Here is a 21,339-nt window from a genome sequence, read left to right as displayed (position 1 = left end):
CAAGGATGACGGTCAGGGCATGAAGTTATCTAGATCCGAATTGTCAAATGTGACAACGCTATCCTGTGTTGCCAGTAATGTAAACAGAATTACCCGAACGTCTGAAATTTCTTTCGTGAATCGGAAGATATTGCTAACGAATAATTAAAAATGACGTGTTATTGTAAAATTTAAGATAAAATACATATAAATGAAAATTATAAACTTATAAAGAAATATTTTAACTTATTAACCATAGGTATAATGTACCCATGTAACATGTTATGTTGAAATAAAGTGGCAATGTTATTGTGACGTAGGCCCGTGTCACTCTGGGAATAGAAGACCATGTTTTATTAGACCATGGGTAAACTCTCGAAAATTGTGTTGTTCCATCAGGACAATGCACCGGCACACAAGTCCGCCGTGGCAATGGCTGCAACACGTGATGCTGGGTTCGATATCCTTAAGCATCCTCCGTATTCACCAGACCTCGCCCCTAGTGATTTCTACCTATTTCCGAGATTGAAGGAATACCTAAGAGGCAAGAAATTTGAAGACGACGACGCGGTAGTCGCTGCAGTACAAGATTTTTTAAGTACTCAAGATGAAAACTTTTTTAGAAATGGAATTTTAAGTTTAGAAAAAAGATATACTAAGTGTATTATGCTAAAAGGTGACTATGTCGAAAAATAAAATAACATTTAATAAAAGTTGTATATAAGATACTCATTCTCACTTTTTATTGAACGCCCCTCGTAAGTATAACATAAAAATAATATAACATACAATATATATACCGCTGTTTGGTATAACATACAAATAAACTAATTACATTTAATATAACATTCATTATGCATATACATTAAAATAATGAATAACATCTCATATAAGTATCTGAACAAAACACCAGTAAAATTATTTGGATAGCTCAGTATTTCATAGGTCATCGAAACTAATTACTGTCAGAAAAGTAGGTTAGGTTAGAACTGTGACCCCACAGAAAAAGAAACTACCTACTACCATAAAAATAGGTTAGGTTAGGTTAGAACTGTTACCCCACAGAAAAAGAAACTACTACCATAAAAATAGGTTAGGTTAGGTTAGAACTGTGACCACCCCCAGAAAAAACTGCTACCAGAAAAGTAGGTTAGGTTAGGTTAGAACTATGACCCCTCAGAGAAAGAAACTGCTACCAGAAAAGTATTAGGTTAGGTTAAAACTGTTACCCCCCAGAAAAATAAAAGGTTAGGTTTATTGCGTGGTATTTGTTTTGTATATTATATTATTTCAACGTTATACCTTTTTATACTTATCATAAACGATAATATATGTAAAGTTCATTATACATTATAAAATGATAGAATTCATTGTTATACGTATCGCACGTTATACTTATTGCACGTTATGCCATTCAAAATTATACTAATTGAATTTATATATTCTGAGCAATATATTATAGGTTTGTATACGTTCTATTACTTACCCGTATTAATTTGATAATTGGTGATTCTTATTTCAATACTATTAAGATCTAACAACGATCAGTTCTTGTTAGTCCATATTTAAATAAGTTTTGGGGTTTTTTTAATTACCTATCTTTTATCCTATAATCCATTCATGCTTCCTATTAGGGATGTAAGGTCAATGTGGCGAAGTCCGGCATACTTTATTTTTTTTTGAATTTGGAGTGATCTAGTTCCGTTAATTATTCACCTATGTTACTGCTTGTAACATAGGCACGCATACGATGAAGAATTTAATAATTAATAGTTTAGCCTTAGTGACAGATCATTTCAAGCACAAATTAAGCAAAAACAAAATGGCATTTTTTAAAATTCGGCGAGTAGACGGACTTCCCGTGCAGTTTAAGGGAAGTCCGTCTAGTTATGATATCAGCCAATATATGGGTGCGTATATGTTCGTAGTCAAATTCCTAAAAAGAACGGATCAAGACAATGAAAAGTGTATTTTAAACTTGTTAATATACGGTTCAGATTCGAAATAAACACCATTTTTCTAAAACAAAGGCAAGTCCGGCATATACTACCAAAACCTTAAACCTTTTTTGCAAATAATTAAACATAATTATTTTTTGATTTCCGAAATAAAAGATCAATAGTAATTTTAAAATGAATTTTAATCATTTATTTTAATATACTGAGATCAAAATTTAATAAAGTAACATCATGCGCAAAGTCTGGAGGATTTTTTGATACCTTATCAAATCGTGATCTCTGATTTAACGAAACTCCGGCATATGACGGACTTGCCTTGAACATAATAGACGGACTTTCCAACTTAGTCAAATTTTAATATGATAAATTGTGGAACGTGTAATTACAAAACTAAGCTAATTTCTGATATTTTTAAAATAGAATAAAGACAGCTGGTTCTTATGCTACCTACGTAGTTACTTTCTGATGCACAATCTTTTCAAAAACTATTTTTAACAAATTTTTTTCGAACGGCTGTCGCACTATGACTTCGAGTTCAAAACACGAAATGACTTATTGAGGCGGATTGCTGTGAACTTGGTTGTCACAGCGCCATCTGTTTTACAGAGACGGAACTAGCGCGAAAAACTGGTTAATCGACTGGACTCCAAAGTCGCATACGCCTTCAAATTCAAAAGTTATAACGTGTTGACGGACTTGCCTTGTAGACGGACTTACCCACAGTGACCTTACCGACTATATAGTCGCCGACTAGTCGGGAAAGCCGACTATCCGGCCTCATTTGTAGTCGGCGATTAGTCCGCGACTAGTCGGCAAAAATGGCCGATTAGTCGGCACTTTATAAGTGACAGAAAAACAGGGCAAAAAGAAATAAACAACAAATATTTACCACAAGCTTTTCACCTGTTTTAACCAAATTTCTATTTAGGGCACTTACGGAACCTTTTGTTCGAGTTATTGACCGTGTCGTCGCTCTCTTATGTCCGATTCGGTTGTCCTATGAAATATAGCCTTAATACTTTATTTTTAAGGGATAAGGGATACAACGATTGTTTTTAAAGTGCATCTGAACCGAACCTCACTTAGACTAGACGAAACTAATGATCTGGCCGACTAATCGGTCATCCGAGCGCCGATTAGTCGGCTAGTCGGCCAAATCAATAGTCGGTACATCACTACTTCCTATCAATAACTAATATTAGCTTATCGCCGGTTAATGAATGATTAAAAAACTACGTTATAAATTGTAAAAACATGATGATATATAATAAAAAGTACATGTTGGCTTTTTTTAAATATAATAACCAGACGTCGTAAATTTTAATAGCATTTTCGGTGCAGCAGTTGGAATTATCTGTACCTACCAATTCCGTTAACACCACTCCGCTGCACCAACAATGCTATAAAATTTAGATACGATGTCTGCTGATAATAACATCAATCTTAGAGATTTATATCTGAATAAATAAACGAATTAACCCTCTATGTACATACATACATATTTAAGTGTGTTCGGGTAATTTTGGAAAATGGGTAATCTCTAATATTCAATTGTAAAAGGGATAAGAGTCCCTTTTCGAAATTATCCGCCACTTTTTAGGGTTCCGTACCTCAAAAGGAAAAAACGGAACCCTTGTAGGATTACTTTGTTGTCCGTCCGACCCGTTCGTCCATCCGTCTGTCTGTCAAGACCCTTTATCTCGGGAACGCGTGGAGGTACTGAGTTGAAATTATATTTAAACCTACATGACACACGCTGTTGTGGCTCTACGAATAAGATTGCGTCAGTGTAACATATTGCAGGTGACTGTACATACGAACTCTTTATACAGGGTGTTTGGTACATCGTTTGCCAAAATAAAACGGCAGATAGGTTGAGTCATTTGCTATCTTCCCAGGCCAAGAAATTTTTAATTTCGCGCACGTTTTTTTTTTCAGCTCTATGCCAGTTTTTCGTAAATTTAAAATTTTTACTTGCGCAGTTGTAAAAAAAACCACGGCCAATTTTTTTTTCTAGGCATGAGTAGATAGTAAATGACTCAACCTATCTGCCGTTTTAATTTGGCAAACGATGTACCAAACACCCTGTACACCGTGTTTTTATTGAATTCCGTTAATTTCGGGGTATGGTTAAGTACGTTTAAGAGAACTAAATGGCATAGTTAATTTTCAAAAAAAATATATTTTTTTTGCTTTTAAAAAAAAATATTTAAGTTTAAAAAGTAATTAAATGTAGCATGTAGCGTTGTTGTAACACGGACATTACATTTAACTCAACCAAACAATTGAAATCTGTGACATATCAATGTCATTTCGAACATCGATCGACCAAGATTGTACTTAAGTTTAGTAGCAAATCTATGAACTCATTCTAAACACTAATCAATATGTAAACCGGCCCTAAGGCAAGTGTACACGCTTGTAGAGGCCTTATAGGAAAAAAATAAATTATTGATTATCTCCGAAATGGAGTTAATTAGAATATCGGTGTCTTTGAGAAAGTTACTTGATTTAAGCTCAGAAATGCACCCTTGAAATTAACGGAAATAAAAAAAAACACGGTGTATATGATTTTAAGGGAATTAAATATAGAACTAAAATACACAAGATTTATTTCAAAATAACTTTTATTTTATTAAATTCTACTTATCTTCTTTAATTTAATATTTGCCAAAGGCACTCAACGAGGCACCGCGGAAGACTGACCAGAAAAGGCGAGACTGTTCCTCCTCGCTAGTCTCCTCAGATTCGGCCTCAGGGGTTTCATTCGATTCCGCCTCAGGGGTTTCGTTAGATTCAGCCTCAGGTGTTTCATCCGATTCGGCCTCAGGGGTTTCATTTGATTCGGCCTCAGGGGTCTCATTCGATTCGGCCTCAGGGGTTTCGTTAGATTCAGCCTCAGGTGTTTCATTTGATTCGGCCTCGGGAGTCTCATTTGATTCGGCCTCAGGGGTTTCATTTGATTCCGCCTCAGGGGTTTCGTTAGATTCAGCCTCAGGTGTTTCATTTGATTCGGCCTCAGGTGTTTCATTTGATTCGGCCTCAGGGGTTTCGCCAGATTCAGCCTCAGATGTTTCATTTGATTCGGCCTCAGGGGTTTCATTCGATTCAGCCTCAGGGGTTTCGTTAGATTCAGCCTCAGGTGTTTCATTTGATTCGGCCTCGGGAGTTTCATTTGATTCGGCCTCAGGGGTTTCATTCGATTCCGCCTCAGGGGTTTCGTTAGATTCAGCCTCAGGTGTTTCATTTGATTCCGCCTCAGGTGTTTCGTTAGATTCGGCCTCAGGGGTTTCATCCGATTCGGCCTCAGGGGTTTCATTCGATTCGGCCTCAGAGGTTTCATTTGATTCAACCTCAGGAGTTTCGTTAGATTCAGCGTCAGGGGTTTCATTCGATTCGGCCTCAGGAGTTTCGTTAGATTCGGCCTCAGAGGTTTCCTCAGAGGACTCAGCAGACTTAGATTTTTCTTCGCTTTCACTAGACTCGCTGGATTTGGACTCGCTGGAGTCGGTGGGCGGTTCTGGGACCCAGTCGAAGTTGATACCGGTCACGTCGGTAATCCAATCGTGGTAGTGTCCGGGACGAATGAAACCTGGAAAAATAAAGTTTTTTTGCCATTAAATGGTGTTTAAATTTTGGAATTACAGTAGTAATATAGTAAGAGCCACTTGCGCTTTTCATGGTTAGCCAACTAACTCGGAGTTAATTGTTTATACAGGGTTAAACTTTTATTTTATTAATTAAATGTATACATAATGTACCTAAATATTAATAATAGGTCTTTTCATCTGTGTCAGATGTTTTAAGCAGCATCCCGGTAAAGACACTTGCGTTCGTGGCTGTATAGCCCTATGCGGGAGAGGATCCCTCGTCCACACACGCGGCAGGTGTATGCTCCCCCAGGTGGGCGGGGGTTAGAGGCCTGCTCGTGGCGCCTCAAGCGTTTTTCTTTTAAAGAGGTAAACCAGGCATCGTCGTGCTTAGATTGGCCAACGTGAACAACACGTCGCCACATGGGTCGATCTTCGGCCAGTTTCTGCCATTGGTTGCATGGGATATTAAAGGCAACCATATTACGCTTGACACAATCTTTGTAGCGCAGCATTGGTCGCCCGACCGGTCTTTTTGCATTTGCAATCTCTCCTAGCTAGTAGGATTTGACGTGGTAAACGAGTCCGTTCCATTCGATACACATGCCCAAGCCACCTCAGTCGTCTCCTCTTTAGTATGGCTGTGATACTAGGGAGCTGTGCATCGTTTAGAACAGACTCGTTTGTCACGCGATCCTTCCATGTGATGCCAAGTATGCTCCGCAAACAGCGCATGTGGAAGGTGTTCAGCCGGCGTTCTTGTTTTGCGTAAGTAGTCCAGGATTCCGCTCCGTACAGAAGTGTACTTAGGACACATGCTTGGTAAATAAGCATTTTCGTTTTTACCGTGAGATGTTTGTTGTCCCAAGCCCTTGCACGGAGCCTCCCGAACGTACTGGCTGCTCTGCCGATGAGGGAGTCGATCTCCGCGTCAAGCGAGAGATTGCTCGACACAAGCCAGCCAAGGTAACAAAACTTGCTGACCACCTCGAGAGGTGCGCCGTTAAGTATGATCCTTGGCTGGACTGAACATCCTTGCGCTAGTATGACGGTTTTCTTGGCGTTGATGGACATGGAAAAGAGGTTGCAGGCTCTTGAAAATTGGTCCATGATTGTCTGCAACTGAGGCTGACTGTGAGCGACGAATGCGGCATCGTCAGCAAAGAGAAGGCTGTCTACAAATAAGTCCTCTCTATGGCGTTTGGACTTAAGCCTCCTTAAGTTATACATCTGACCGTCGGATCTTGTGTACAGGTATATGCCCTGTAGGTCGTCTCCAAAAGCAACCTTCAAGAGTACAGAAAAGAATATTCCAAAGAGCGTAGGTGCCAATACACAACCTTGTCGAACGCCTCGGCGTACGTCGAAGGGAGCAGATGTTTCGCCATTGTGGAGGATTGTGGCTTCCATACCCTCGTGGAATGATTGTACTATCTTCAGGAGCTTTGGAGGGCAACCAATACTGACAAGAACCGAGTATAGCCCCTCTCTGCTCACAGTGTCAAAGGCCTTGTTTAGGTCGACTCTTTTGCTCCCTACACTTTTCCTGTAACTGTCCAAGTGAAAATATCATATCGACAGTTGACCGTTGGGCCCGAAAGCCGCATTGTGCCTCTGGATATGGGTCAAACACAGGAGAGAAAACTAGTGTGTTATCGCGAACAGTACATTTTTCTCTCCTGTGGGCAATAGTTAACAGCTTGTGGGCATGTAAGCAATGATTTTATCATAGTTCTCTAAATAAAAGGAGGACCTTTTCACGTGGATAAGGGTTAAATAAGAAAATTAACCTTTATAGCCCTTAACTCTTGTGTATGTCTACAGGAAAGACATAACACAGTGATCTGTTTGACCCATATACGCGGTCAGCTAGCTTTTGTAGTTTAGCCAAGGTGGCCCTAGCAAAAGCTTTGCCGACGATGCTAAGGAGAGATATTCCACGGTAATTATTGCAATGACCGCGGTCGCCTTTTCCTTTGTAAAGAGTGATGATATTAGCATCACGCATGTCTTGAGGCGCGCAGCCCTGTTCCCAAAATTTGGTCAGGTTGTTGTGAAGGACAGGAAGGATGCACTTAAGCTTGACGATTTCGGTGTACACTTCGTCTTTGCCCGGACTTTTACCGTTTTTAAGCTGTTTCACGGCCAGGTATAGTTCCTCTCCGGTAGGTGTGGAGTCCAACTCGTGCCAAGTATCCAGGATCGGGAGTAGTCCCATAGTTTCTGGTTGAATGTCAACTGGACAGGAATAGAGCCCGGTGTAATATTCCATCCATCTTGCCATCTGGCGACTGCTGTTTGTAATGACAGAGCCGTCAGCTTCCTTTACAGGGGCCGTCTTTTTTATAATAGATCCAAGAGCTCGCTTAATGCCTTCGTAAACACCGCCCATGTTTCCTGCGTCTGCGCATGCCTGAATTCCTTGACAGAGTACTGTCCAGTATGCGTTTGCGTAGAAGCGAGAGCTACGCTGGAGTGAGGCTTTCGCCTTTTTGAGCTCTTCACGTGCAGCATCGCAAGGATTTAGGCGGAAGTTTAGGAAAGCCTGCCGTTTTAAGTCTATAAGGGGCAGTAAGTGCTCCTCGTTTTGAAGTAACCAGTCGTGAGACTTTGTTTTCTGGTACCCAAAAACTTTTCCTGCGGTGTCTGTGAGAAGGGACTTTACTTTTTCCCACTCGACTTGCGCTGATAGGGAACCGTCCCATGCCGATATTTCGTCGCGGACTATAGCCCCAAACAACTCCAATGCCTCCAAGTCCCGGGTCTTAAAAAGATTGATTTTCTTTCGACCAAGAGGCTTGGAAGAATGAATCCTTTTTGGGATTAATCGAACTTTGGTGGAAACAAGACTATGGTCAGTGTCACAATCGGCGCTGTGGAACGTCCGTGTATGGAGCGTTTCCCGCAGGTCCCTCCTTCTGGTAAGGGCAAGGTCTAACTGATGTCAGTGTTTTGAGCGGGGATGCATCCAAGAGACTTTTCGCATCAATTTTCCTTTGAAAAATGTATTGGTGACGCACAGTTGATATTTTGAGCAGAACTCCAACAATCGTTGTCCGTTGTCGTTTAGCTTACCGACACCATGCGCACCTAGGCAATCGGGCCAGTCAGTTTTAAGCTGGCCAACCCTAGCGTTAAAGTCGCCCAAAATATGAAGCCTATCGGATGGACGCACCCCGCGAACTACTTCATCGAGCTGGTCATAGAATTGGTCCTTGGCCTCGGGCTTGGAGTTAAGCGTCAGTGCGTAAGCGGAGATCAAAGTGACGTAGCCGCTTTTAGTATTAAGACGCAAGACCATGATGCGCTCAGATACACCTACAGGTGTCTCTATTGCACCAAGAAGATGGTTACGGACCGCAAATCCTACCCCATGCTCCCGTGTTTCCGAAGAACTCTTGCCCTTCCAGTAAAAAGTGTAATTAGCTTCGCGCAAAGAACCCTCATCCTCAATCCTGGTCTCCTGTAAAGCTGCAATATCGATGTTTAACCTGTTGAGTTCCACGTCAATATTGTAAGTTTTGCGCAGATCTTGAGCACAATCAAGGTTTTCGCATCAGGTGTTCGGAAAACCTGTCCTCATTGTTCGGACATTCCATGTCGCGTAGCGCATGTAGAAAGAACTATTGTCGCTTTTAAAAGTTTTATTTGCATTCTGAGCAGGTGGTTGGTATTACAGCGTCAACGTCCAGCTGTAAAGCTTGTGTCCCGTTCACCCAGACAAGACAAGTTAACGCTGAGGCGGATCAGTACCTTATTGGTCGAGGATTGCTCAACTTAAAGCAGGCGGTAACTGATCAGTGGATCTTCGATGGATCCTCCTACTGTCGGGAGTGGCCCCTGGCGCCCGCACATGCGACGCCTATTCGTGCGGACTTATAACCGGTAACTGCCACTCCCCGTGTTGTTTCCCCCCTGCACGGCAGGTGGGCGAAGTGCCCTCTCCGCGGATGCTGCTGCGCCTGGGACAGACCCGTACCACCCTCTCTCTCCTCCCCGACATATTCCACAGGAATGACGAGTCAGTACGTGTGGTGTCGGTATGGCCGCAGGTGCCTGGCTTGCGCCTAAACGGTGACTCCAGATCCGGGTTTAATATTAGTTTTCCTTCTTTTTTTAAGCCTAGCTGTCAGCGTCTCAATCCCTTAGTCGCCTCTTACGACACCCACGGGAAGAAAGGGGGTGGTGCTATTCTCGCCCGACACCACACGGCAAATATTACTACTAACGTTAAACCTAGAAAAAAAAACCGGGCAAGTGCGAATCGGACTCGCGCACGAAGGGTTCCGTACCATAATGCAAAAAACGGCAAAAAAAAAACGGTCACCCATCCACATACTGACCCCGCCCGACGTTGCTTAACTTCGGTCAAAAATCACGTTTGTTGTATGGGAGCCCCACTTAAATCTTTATTTTATTCTGTTTTTAGTATTTGTTGTTATAGCGGCAACAGAAATACATCATCTGTGAAAATTTCAACTGTCTAGCTATCACGGTTCGTGAGATACAGCCTGGTGACAGACAGACGGACGGACGGACGGACGGACAGCGGAGTCTTAGTAATAGGGTCCCGTTTTACCCTTTGGGTACGGAACCCTAAAATACAAACTAAAATATACTTACCTGCAAAAACCAAACCAATTACTAAGAAAATACCCCTACGGTAAACTGTACTGTTTACTCCGAGTTAATAGTTAGCTGTTGGACCCTGGAACGCGCCAGTGGCCCTAAAGGATGACTCACGCTAGACCGGGCCGTGCCCGAACCGGGGCGTCCGACATGTCATTTTCTATGACGGGTGATCGGTGATCACGTGGTGCTTTCCATAGAAAACGACGCGCCGGAAGCTCCGGCCCGCTCACGGCCCGGTCTAGCGTGAGTCAACCTTAACGGCGCGATTCGGGAAGATAATATCTTTACTATTTCATATCTAGGGAGTCTCTAATTCATTTCCCGAATCGCGGCGCCAGCCGCCATAAGGTACCTTTTGCCGTGGAACGTCACATATCTTTACTATATCGTATCTAGTTAATCTCTAATTCATTTCCCGAATCGAGCCGTAAGAAATGTAATAGACCCTTTCACCAAACTAGCCGAAGACGTCTGCCATTGCCGAAACTCGAAAGCGAAGCGAGTGGTAGGCAGTATGTTTATAGTTTACACACTCGAGCTCGATCGTGCTGCAGATTGCCGGCAGCACGATCGAGCCTTATCGGGTAAAATAAGTATTTACCGGCAGGCATGCCAGCATGGCATCCTAGAGCTGACACGAAGGACGTGACGCCGACCAGCGTGTATTTGCCGTCCTCTTCCAAATCGACGAGAGGGCCGCCACTATCACCCTGTAGTTAATAAGTACAATTTATTATCGATACCACAGAATAAATAATAGTACTAGGTACAGAAGACTCACTCTCTACAAAACGCGTCTGTTACGATCAGCACCGATATGGCCGCTAGGTGGCGACAGCGCCACGCGCGGCTTATGGTTTTCCCCAAAATTGGTGTGGAACGGATGTACTTCTAGCTACCTGTAGCAAAGCGACGAAATCGCGGAGCGAGCCACGGCTGTCGGTACAGACTTATTATATTGTATCTTCCTGTTGCATAATTGTTGGTCATCAAGGCAAGTCTATCTTTATATTTTTTAGGTCAGGTACTTACATTGTTTACACGACAAAGACGTTTAAGCGGAGATGAGAATATTAAGATAGATGTGTGGCGTGACGAGAATGGATAGCCTGAAAGTTACACCAATAACAGAAAAAGTAAGGGCAAATCGCCTAGCGTGGTACGGGCATGTGATGCGGAGGGATGAAAGTCATGTGACGAGAAATATTACCTACGAATGAATGTGGAGGTGGCCCTCCACCTAAAGCTTAACTTTCTTTCTAAAGAAAGCTTCACTTGGGTGTAGAGATATATAAGGTTAAGAGCGCTATTACCTACATTTCGGCATTGAGCGAGTTTAGGTATTTTACGCGCTACGGCAGGCCGTGCGAGCTCAGTATGCCGATCCCTTCTACCACATTTTCCCTCTCGCTCGCACTACAATGATGGATTAAAAATTCTTAATCCTTCGCGAAGCATATTGAAATCAACCATAACAACACTGACTGTACTTAACTTTTAAAGTCCTAAAACTGTTATTTAGTAGGTACGAAAATGTACATACTCGTAATTATGTAGGTATATTACTAGAAAGAAATTATAGGTACTCGCTTATTTACTTAGTTTTTTTACTAACCTTGTACCTCCCTAGGTACAAGGAAAGGAAAACCCAGGAAAAGGTGGATGGACTGTGTGAGAGATGATAGGAAACGAACAGAATAGATCGATGAGATGACGAGAGAGAGGTATGGAAAAGAAAGACATGCTGCGCCGACCCCAAGTGAATGGGACAAGGGCAAGCGAATGATGACATTGTTTACCTGACAAGTAGACTGGCTGGTGACATTGTAGGAACTGGCGCAGATGGTGGAGTCGACGATGATGGAGCTGCCGCCGAAGGCAGAGGAGCAGCGTTGGTTCGAGTCTCCGGCCAGGTACACCCACTGCAGGTTCTCGGGAGTAGCTCCTGCGGATGGTCAAATACATTTTGGAAAAAGGTCTTTTCCGTGGACAGTAAAATAAATAAGTACATATGTATCACGTTTTTATTATTTTCTGAGTGTAAGTAAACCACAAAAAAATTTATCCCGCCTGTAAGGTACAGCGCAAAAAATTTACTTAACTTAACTTTGCGATGTCTATAGGATAGACCGGATAGATATACGTTAGAAGGGGTTCAGCCCACAAGTCCACTATAAGATAGAACATACAAAACAACCAATGGTCATTTACACATCATCCCCTTATTAATTTAGTAACGGAATATGGCCACTTATAGATACTTGTGCGTGTTCGTTTACGGTCATGTAAAATTAAAGATATATCTACAAAAGTTTTTGGGGATGAATGAACGATTGTTGCAGTATACGCGTCGACTTGAGAACCTCCTCCGTTTTTTTCGTCGGTTAAAAATGTACATCTCTTAGACCATCCTACCAAAGAGGATTTGAAATAGAGAGTTACTGTCATGGTAAATTATGTAGCTACAGTACATTTACTACCATCTTTCCACAGAAGATTAAAACTGTTAGAACACCATTTGACTTTGATCATTATTCTTTCACTGATATGTGTTGATTTGTTAAATATTAATATTAACGCCATCTACTCGAGAGTAGGCTGAAGGTTATGGCGCTAACGCTCGAAAAGATTAATTGCACCGTATGACCGTACCTTTGGCCTACAGTCGAGTAGATGGCGTTAATATTAATATTTAACAAGTTAACACATATCAGTGAAAGAATAAGGATCAAAGTCAAATGGCGTTCTAACAATTTTAATCTTCTGTCGAAAGATGGTGGTAAATTTACAGTGGCTACATAATTTACTTTGACAATCCGCCTCTATACACTCTATTCTCTTTGATAAAATGTACATCTCAAAGGGCCCACTGATTAACAGTCCGCCGGACGGTATCGGCCTGTCAGTTGTTCGGAACTGTCAAAATTTTGTTCTAACTGACAGGCCGATACCGTCCGGCGGACTGTTAATCAGTGGGCCCCTCAGACCATCCTACGGATATGATGGTTGTTGTTGTCTGCTCGTCAACGTGATCAAGACAGTGTCACTTTCAATCGCGCAGTGTTAAATAGTGACGGTTATATCACGTGGATATAGCCAACCATACAGCGCCCAGTGTCTTACCGTTGGTCCAAGTGCGTCCCCAACCAGAAGCGATAAGCCTTACGCCATCGTAGTTGCGGTTCCTATCGAGAGAGTTCTGCACACGGATGGGCTGCACACGGTCTGAAAAAGCAACACATAATTACCTCTAGAATATAATAATATTGTATTTAAACCACATAGTGTCTGCCAAACTACATAATTTACCATCATTGGCCAGGGTATTTATGCAGATGACAATTGCAGCGTCTAAGGAGGTATTCTGCGAAGGCTGTATAATCCAATAGCCCATCGGCATTTCTTGCCGCATCGATCACAGACATGTCTTAACAGAGATCGGATACATAAAGGGGCCCACTGATTAACAGTCCGCCGGACGGTATCGGCCTGTCAGTTGTTCGGAACTGTCAAAATTTTGTTCTAACTGACAGGCCGATACCGTCCGGCGGACTGTTAATCAGAGGGGCCCTTAACAGAGAAGGTGGTATGTTGAAAGTTGTGTACAGCGAGTGCATGGTTGAAAAGATTGTGTCTCTACTCTAATTACCTTATCGAAGGTCAATGACATAGTAAAGTATGTGACAGCGAAGACAGGATTCATCCTGAGGGTCGCGAAGTTGGAATCTCAACACAATGCGAATTTTAATTCGTTTGTGGTGAGCGTTCCGACTGAACATCTAGCTAGGAGGAGTATTGGCCGATGGGTGTTAAGTTTCGGCGGTTCCGCGGTCGGCTCCCTGACACTGCAGGGTTGCGTAATGCATGCAAACATGATGGTACGTCGGAATTTCAGTTCCGTCGGTGTACAACGGATAATCGAAGTACTCGGTGTTGCTTACAAGAGGTATGATGATTGAAGAGTCAACAACTTACCAGAGAAGGTGATGGTACGTTGGAACTTTAAAAGAGATATATCATGAGGCTGCACGACAGACTGCAGGGCGTCAATATACAGAGGATGGTTGAAGTACTCATAGGTCTCAAAGATGAGTTCCGGACGCCAAAGGCTGACTGCGCCGCAGCGGAGCACCATGGTTACGCGGCTGGAAGATATGGGAACTGTGAGTTATGGATGACTTCTATTTGTAACTTGTATATACAGATGTGTAGGTATCACAATGAAATAAGGAAATGTGATCAACTCTGCCAGCGTGAGATTTGAACTTATATTTTAGGATTGCCGGTCCAACACACTACGTTTCGCCAGCTCCTTTTTACCTTAAATTCCGACGTTTCAGCTGAGTTGCACCACTTGCACCAGCTGTGGTCACGGCATGACCACAGATGTGGTGACGGCATCGATGACATTTGCTGGGACGTCAGTCTTTCCGTGACCACAGCTGGTGCAACTCAGCGGAAACGTCGGAATTTAAGGGAAACACAATGAAATTATATCGCGGTAGACCCGTTTGTGTAATTAAATATGTGTACAAAACGCGAGAGTTTGAAGTGTACATATATTATTTATATTTGGTATATATAATACGTACGTAGCAGTGCAGTGAGCGGCAGTCAGACCCCATTCAGGGTGGATGACTGAGCCTCCGCATGAAGACACAGCCCCAGTCGGGTCCACCATTCGCAGGGACAGCTGCCATGGGATCTGGCCCTCTGCGGCCTCCCAGCCGGACACAATACGGGCAGTGGAGGAACCTAAAAAATGTAAATACAATGTTGGTATTGCCGACTGTACTTTGCTTTAGAGAGTAGGCCAAAGGTACGGCGCCATCACTCGAAATTGCTCGAAAAGATGGCACCATACCTTTTCTTATCCTCGACTAGATGGCGATACTTTTTGACATTTTACAAATTTAACACATATATATCAGTGAAAAAATAAGGATCAGAGTCAAATGGCGTTCTAAAAGTGTTACTTATTTGTGTCGAATGATGGCAGTAAATGTACTGACTACATTATTTAGTTTAAATTCTCTTTGATGATAGGTAACTACAAAATGGAAGCCAATTCTGACTAAACAATTGGTTAAGGTTTTGATCTTGTTAAGATACGACTTTGACACGACTCGCTGTGCGTCTCACGCGCACCAATAAGTGCGAGCGAAATGTGTACTTATCTATACGTTCAATTGTTCTCATATTTTTAGATTTTGGGACCTGCGAATACTGGGAAGCATTTCAATCATAGGAACTATATAGCGGGAATCATTAAATCCTATAGAAATATAAAAGGTGTCCAACATTGGGACATTTGTGTTACTTCTATTCTAAATAGCCATTTATTTCCGATCCATACGGTTATTGAATTGATATTATTCTTTTGTTTTGTAAACAAAAACAAAAAATGTCCCGCAGTTCGGTGTGCCTTTTGGCATAGGCCTCCTCCAACCTTCTCCACTGTACTCAGTCTTTTGCAACGGATCAGTAAGGCCCCAATGTTAAGCGGATTTCATCTACTTACTTCTTGCATTCTCAGGGAACGCGAGGTCCTCGGCGAATACCTAAAACGTCAAATCTTATCAGTATTATTTCCTAATTGACAAGATAACTACTGATATTATTCATATGTAATCCAGCTTATCGGTGACGATAATCCGGTTGAAATCAATCGTTGACAGGCTAGATTTTGTAGGTAATTCGTTTTTTAGCATTAGAAAAAAGATAAACAATCTTGATGGGTCTTTTTATTGAAAAACACTTTTGAAAAATAAGTCACAGCAATATGTAACAATTATATACCATAATACCTATATTCATTTACAATATTTTGGTTTCATAACTAATAGATACTATTTTTTAAAGCGTTTTTCAGTAAAAACATGTCGTCAAAGTGTCGTCATAATTGTTTACCATTTTTCTAATGCTAAAAAAACGAGGTATATACTATAACTAGAAATAAATGGGATTTACAATAAATATCAATTATCTAAATCTACCTACTCTCTAATATAAAAGGTACTCGTAGATGTCCGAATATTCGCCACTGTCCCAGTTTTTACTTTTTACTTTATTCTCAGCTGGGTGTCAATTATTGGGCATTAGCAAGTCGAGCATTGGGAAGTAACCTAATATGTAGTACATATTAGGTTACTTCCCAATGCTCGACTTGCTAATGCCCAATATGTACGTCGTATCATAAATTTCTTCTTGAGAAAATAATTTGTTTTTACCCCTTGGTAGCTACACAACTAAGTACCTACAGGGTAATTCGATATATTCCTTAAAAGGGGTTAGGGCTGATTTACCCAGTGCGCGAACTCGCATGCGATTTTAGTTACATTGCGGACTGTTGGTTACGACCAATTCAACCGACCGATCAAAACCCGCAATCTAATGAAACTCGCATGCGAGTTCTCACATCGTTCTAAATGAGCCCTTCTATCATCATCATTCATCATTTGCAATGATTTTAGCCCGTCAACAAGGGGCCTAAATTAATGACGTCACAGTCACACGAATGGCGGCTGCCTTTTTGACGCGAGCATGTAGGTATCGTTTAAGTTTTAAACATATTTTAAACCAGTTATTTTTCGTTTGCATATAGCGATGTTATTTTCAATAAATAAAAAACAATGGGTTGAACTCCGGGAGTGCCGGCAGAAGTTAATCAATGACATTGTAACAATTTTTTCGATCAGGTCACGTGTCCGTCTTACGAATTTTCAATCTGTTGAATCTGTCGGTCACGTGACCTGTCGCGAGTTTAACATTTTTTCCCCGTCACAAAAAGTGCACAGCGCCGCTAAAGAAGTTTTCACTTCAAAAATATCTGTTGGCTATCAAAGAGATAGCGAACATTTACCTATAAATATATTTAAAAAAAAATGTGAATTAGCCTATGGGGCTGTTCATAAATTACGTCATCTATTTTTGACGATTTTTGACCCCCCCCCCCCTAAAATCATCCAAAAATCATACTTCGAATGACCCCGTTTCCTCCCACGTTATGCTACCATCATCCGATGTCCAGACCCCCCCCCCCCCTAATTTTAAATGACGTAATTTATGAATAGCCCCTATGTGAAAAAACTACCTACTCATATTTGTACAGCAGAAAAATAGAAAAAAAACCTAGCCTTAATTATCAAAATTTGAGAAATAATTGGAAAAAATCACAAGTAATTTAATTGTTTTCTAATAATTATTGGCAATTTTATTATAATAGGTACCTGTATTCCGGCAACAGCCACCAAAAACACTAACACTCCCCACGATTTCATCTTGGCAATTAATTAATTACATTGGATTAATTAATTTGGCAATAATCATTCGTGACGTACATAAATAATCAATATAATCATGGATTAAATGATAAAGTAGGAAGCCGCGGAAGCACGGTAGTGCGCTCGCCAAGTAAACAAGTCTAATCTGCCTACAAGTGGGAAATCTAGATTAATGTTTTGTACTCGTATCTATAGTTCGTTTTTTTAGCATTAGAAATAAGGTAAAACAATCTTGATGTGTCTTTTAATTGAAAAACACATTTTAAAAATAAGTTACGGCAAATATGTAACAATTATGAATCTAATACGATCATTTATATTCTTCTGCTTTCATAAGTACTTAATAGTTACTGATTTTTAAACAGCGTTTTTCAATTAAAAGACATGCCAAAATCGCTTACCTTCTTTCAAGTTTTTCTAATGCTAAAAAAAACGAACTATAGTTAACGTTCGTACGTAACGTAACGTTAACGTACTTTCAACATTTTAGGGACGGGAGGTCTCAATCTGACGGAATTCAAGTATTTTTATGTATATTTTCGGTTCTTAGAGTGATCAGGCGGCTTAGCACGGTCGCGTTTTTATCCCTTGTCACCATGCCTGTCACGTTCTAACAAGTATGTAAGTGCGAAAGGGACGCGCATAGTGATAGTCGATAAAAATGGAACCGTGCTGAGCCCGCAGGATCTGATGATGGGATCGGGACAAATCGAGGGAAACCTTAAAATGTTATGGGAATACTTAGGGGCCCACTGATTAACAGTCCGCCGGACGGTATCGGCCTGTCAGTAAGAACAAAATTTTGACAGTTCCGAACAACTGACAGGCCGATACCGTCCGGCGGACTGTTAATCAGTGGGCCCCTTAAGTGATTTTAGTGTTTTTTTAAATAATTAATTTCGTGCAATTGCTATAATAAAGCATCATTTGGTTATGTTTGGTTCTGTAGATGAAGATCATAAAATTATGTCATATTAAACTGTTTGTGAACTATATCCCGTTGTTGCTAAAAGTTATTAGAATACATACTAGGTAATTTAAAATTTAATTTCGAACTTTGTATTGATAATACACATACATATATGTATATTTAAGACACGAAACTTCTAAATGTCAATTACCTATATATCATAATGTGAAACTGTCAGAAACCAATGTCCAGGTACAGTCAGCAGCAGAAGTTGCTCAGCGGGCTAGGTGTTCAAAATGATCTTGACGCGACTTTATTGTTGAGTGAATAAGAACGTGTCAAGGTTATTTTGAACACCTCGCCCGCTTAGCAACTTCTGCTGCTGACTGTATGTGTTGTTATTCGTGCCAAAAGATAATAAGATTCCTTTGACTTGGCCTGCGTGTGAACTTTATTTTCTAATTCTCATAATTATTGCGTATTACATTATCTACTAAGGCATATACAAGTCACTGATGAATGTATTCTTTTTACATAAAAACCGGGCAAGTGCGAGTCGGACTCGCGCACGAAGGGTTCCGTACCATAATGAAAAAAAAAACGCAAAAAAATGCAAAAAAAAACGGTCACCCATCCAAGTACTGACCACGCCCGACGTTGCTTAACTGCGGTCAAAAATCACGTTTGTTGTATGTGAGCCCCATTTAAATCTTTATTTTATTCTGTTTTTAGTATTTGTTGATATAGCGGCAACAGAAATACATCATCTGTGAAAATTTCAACTGTCTAGCTATCACGGTTCGTGAGATACAGCCTGGTGACAGACAGACGGACGGACGGACGGACGGACGGACGGACGGACAGCGAAGTCTTAGTAATAGGGTCCCGTTTTACCTTTTGGGTACGGAACCCTAAAAAATAGTACAATACAACAGGTTATGGGCCAGTCACTTAAGCCATGTATTTATTTCCTTGAAATTAACTTTTATTCGCGATTTCCTCACACAAGCATACAGCGCGCTTGGTGGTAAGCATGGTGCAACTCCAGAGGTGTTACATGCGCGTTGCCGACCCTTTAAAAACCTGTACACTCCTTTTGATAAAAACTATCCTATGCCCTTTGGTGGGCCTCCAAATATCTGTATAACAAATTTATCTAAATCGGTTCAGCATTTAAGCTTGAAAAGGTGGGTTCCTTGGTTTGACATAAACTTTTAAGTCATAATGTATTATTTGTCATATTATCATTAGTCCTAATACTGAAACCTTTTACTATTTAGGATTTTCGTAAGGTTATCCTTTAGATAGGTTATTAGGTTAGTTAAAACAAAAATAATATTCATTAAAAATATTAACAAAACTTCCGTGAGACACAGACATATTAAATATATTAAAAACGGGTCACTCACGTATTTTAAGTCGAAAAAAAAACGCTCTACATGTTTCACTCCGTACCATTAGCGAATGACGTAGTAAGTGTTGTGTGCAACCCATCATTTGACAATAATGCCATAAATGAGGGTAGTTTCTCGCCCCCCTTGCCGCCACCGGCGCCTGCGCCGAGTCATCGGGCGCGGAGAGCTGCGGCCCGCAGTCTGCGCCGGTCCGTCACCGTAAACGCAAGCTCCTGATGACACTCCTCGGTACGGAGTGAAACATGTAGAGCGTTTTTCGACTTAAAATACGTGAGTGACCCGTTTTTAATATATTTAATATGTTCATTAAAAATAATATTAATATAAAATACGTAAAAGACGTAGCACTACAACCGCTTTACTTGATGTTTCTGACAACATTTTGGATGCTCAGGATAAAGGCATGTGCACTCTTTTAGTGCTCCTTGATTTCTCGAGGGCTTTCGATTGCTTAAATATAAATCTGCTATTATCTAAGTTAACCTACTATGGTTTTGACCAGAAAACTATAAAGTGGTTCCAAAGTTACCTCAGCAATCGGTCACAGATAGTTAAAGTGCGCCTTGGTGATGGTTCCTCCCTTTTTTCAGAAAAAGCAGAGCTTACTAGAGGAGTCCCTCAAGGATCGGTACTTGGCCCGCTCCTTTTTATACTTTATTCTGCTGATATTGTGTCTCACATTAAGCATTGCAAATACCACATATATGCAGACGACATACAGGTCTACATATCATGTAAGCCATCGGAAGTTAACACTGCTATAGAGAAACTCAATCAAGACCTCACGAGTATAGCAACCTGGGCTACAGAAAATTGCCTACTGCTTAACCCAAATAAAACAAAGTACCTTGTCTTTGGCAGCAAGCACCAACTGGCTGGTGTCAGTACTTCAGTAGATGTTATGTTAATGAATGAACCAATTGAGAGGGTGTATGAAGCGCGAAATCTGGGCCTTTTAATGGATTGTGGACTTCGATATGAAAAGCATACCGCAGAGGCTGTAAGAAGTTGCTTCTATAAGCTTAAGGTGCTATATAAAATTCGGCCATACCTAAGCGAAACCTTGCGCATTCAACTGATCGAGTCACTTGTACTATCAAAACTTAATTATATGGATGTTGTAACTGGGCCTAGGCTACTTGCTAAAACAAAAAGACTCATACAACGTGTTCAAAATGCCTGTGCTCGCTTCTGTTTTGATATTCCTTTGAGAGCCCACGTCACTCCGTTTCTTAATAGTCATAAGATCCTCAAAATGCAGCACCGTCGTAAACTTCATTTGGCTTGTTTGCTCTTCGGAGTTCTGAAGTATAAAACCCCTGCATATCTTTGTAACAAGTTATCTTGCATCACGCTCCGCGACCGCCGTAAATGTGGGATTCAATTGTTGACGCCACGCCACGCTTCGGCAGCTTTCCGGGGCAGCTATCGCTATACTGCCTCAAAATGTTGGAATAACGTGCCACCGCCAATGAGGAACCTGCAAAGTATTCATACTTTTAAAACGAAGCTTAAACAGTACATGCTTAGCCACCAACTTAGCCAGGAAACCTGCTTACACGATACAAGCTG

At 41.2% G+C, this 21,339-nt stretch overlaps 1 protein-coding gene across 1 annotated transcript; it reads right to left on the bottom strand.

Moving 5' to 3' along the window:
* Positions 1-4,597: 4,597 nt before the first annotated feature.
* On the bottom strand, positions 4,598-16,614 carry LOC134800304 (retinitis pigmentosa 1-like 1 protein). Its single transcript, XM_063772805.1, has 7 exons — positions 16,578-16,614; positions 14,752-14,914; positions 14,135-14,304; positions 13,283-13,384; positions 11,959-12,104; positions 10,761-10,869; positions 4,598-5,529 (listed from the first exon to the last, which is right to left on the bottom strand). Exons 1-7 carry the CDS (start codon positions 16,612-16,614, stop codon positions 4,598-4,600), a joined length of 1,659 nt encoding a protein of 552 aa, XP_063628875.1.
* Positions 16,615-21,339: the final 4,725 nt, after the last annotated feature.

The sequence above is a fragment of the Cydia splendana genome, chromosome 19, assembly GCF_910591565.1.
Source record: "Cydia splendana chromosome 19, ilCydSple1.2, whole genome shotgun sequence".
Lineage (NCBI taxonomy): Eukaryota > Metazoa > Arthropoda > Insecta > Lepidoptera > Tortricidae > Cydia > Cydia splendana.
The sequence above is the reverse complement of the archived record's forward strand: the minus strand, read 5'-3'. Positions and strand labels throughout refer to the sequence as shown.

Excerpts from the sequence above, each read along its gene's own strand:
- LOC134800304 (XM_063772805.1), bottom strand. The coding sequence starts at position 16,614 with ATGAATGATGATGATAGAAGGGCTCATTTAGAACGAT. Across the intron at positions 14,915-16,577 it reads AAGGGCTCATTTAGAACGAT|GTTCCTCCACTGCCCGTATT; the intron begins GTGAGAACTCGC and ends TACATTTTTTAG. Across the intron at positions 10,870-11,958 it reads CCAGCCAGTCTACTTGTCAG|GGTGATAGTGGCGGCCCTCT; the intron begins GTAAACAATGTC and ends TATTAACTACAG.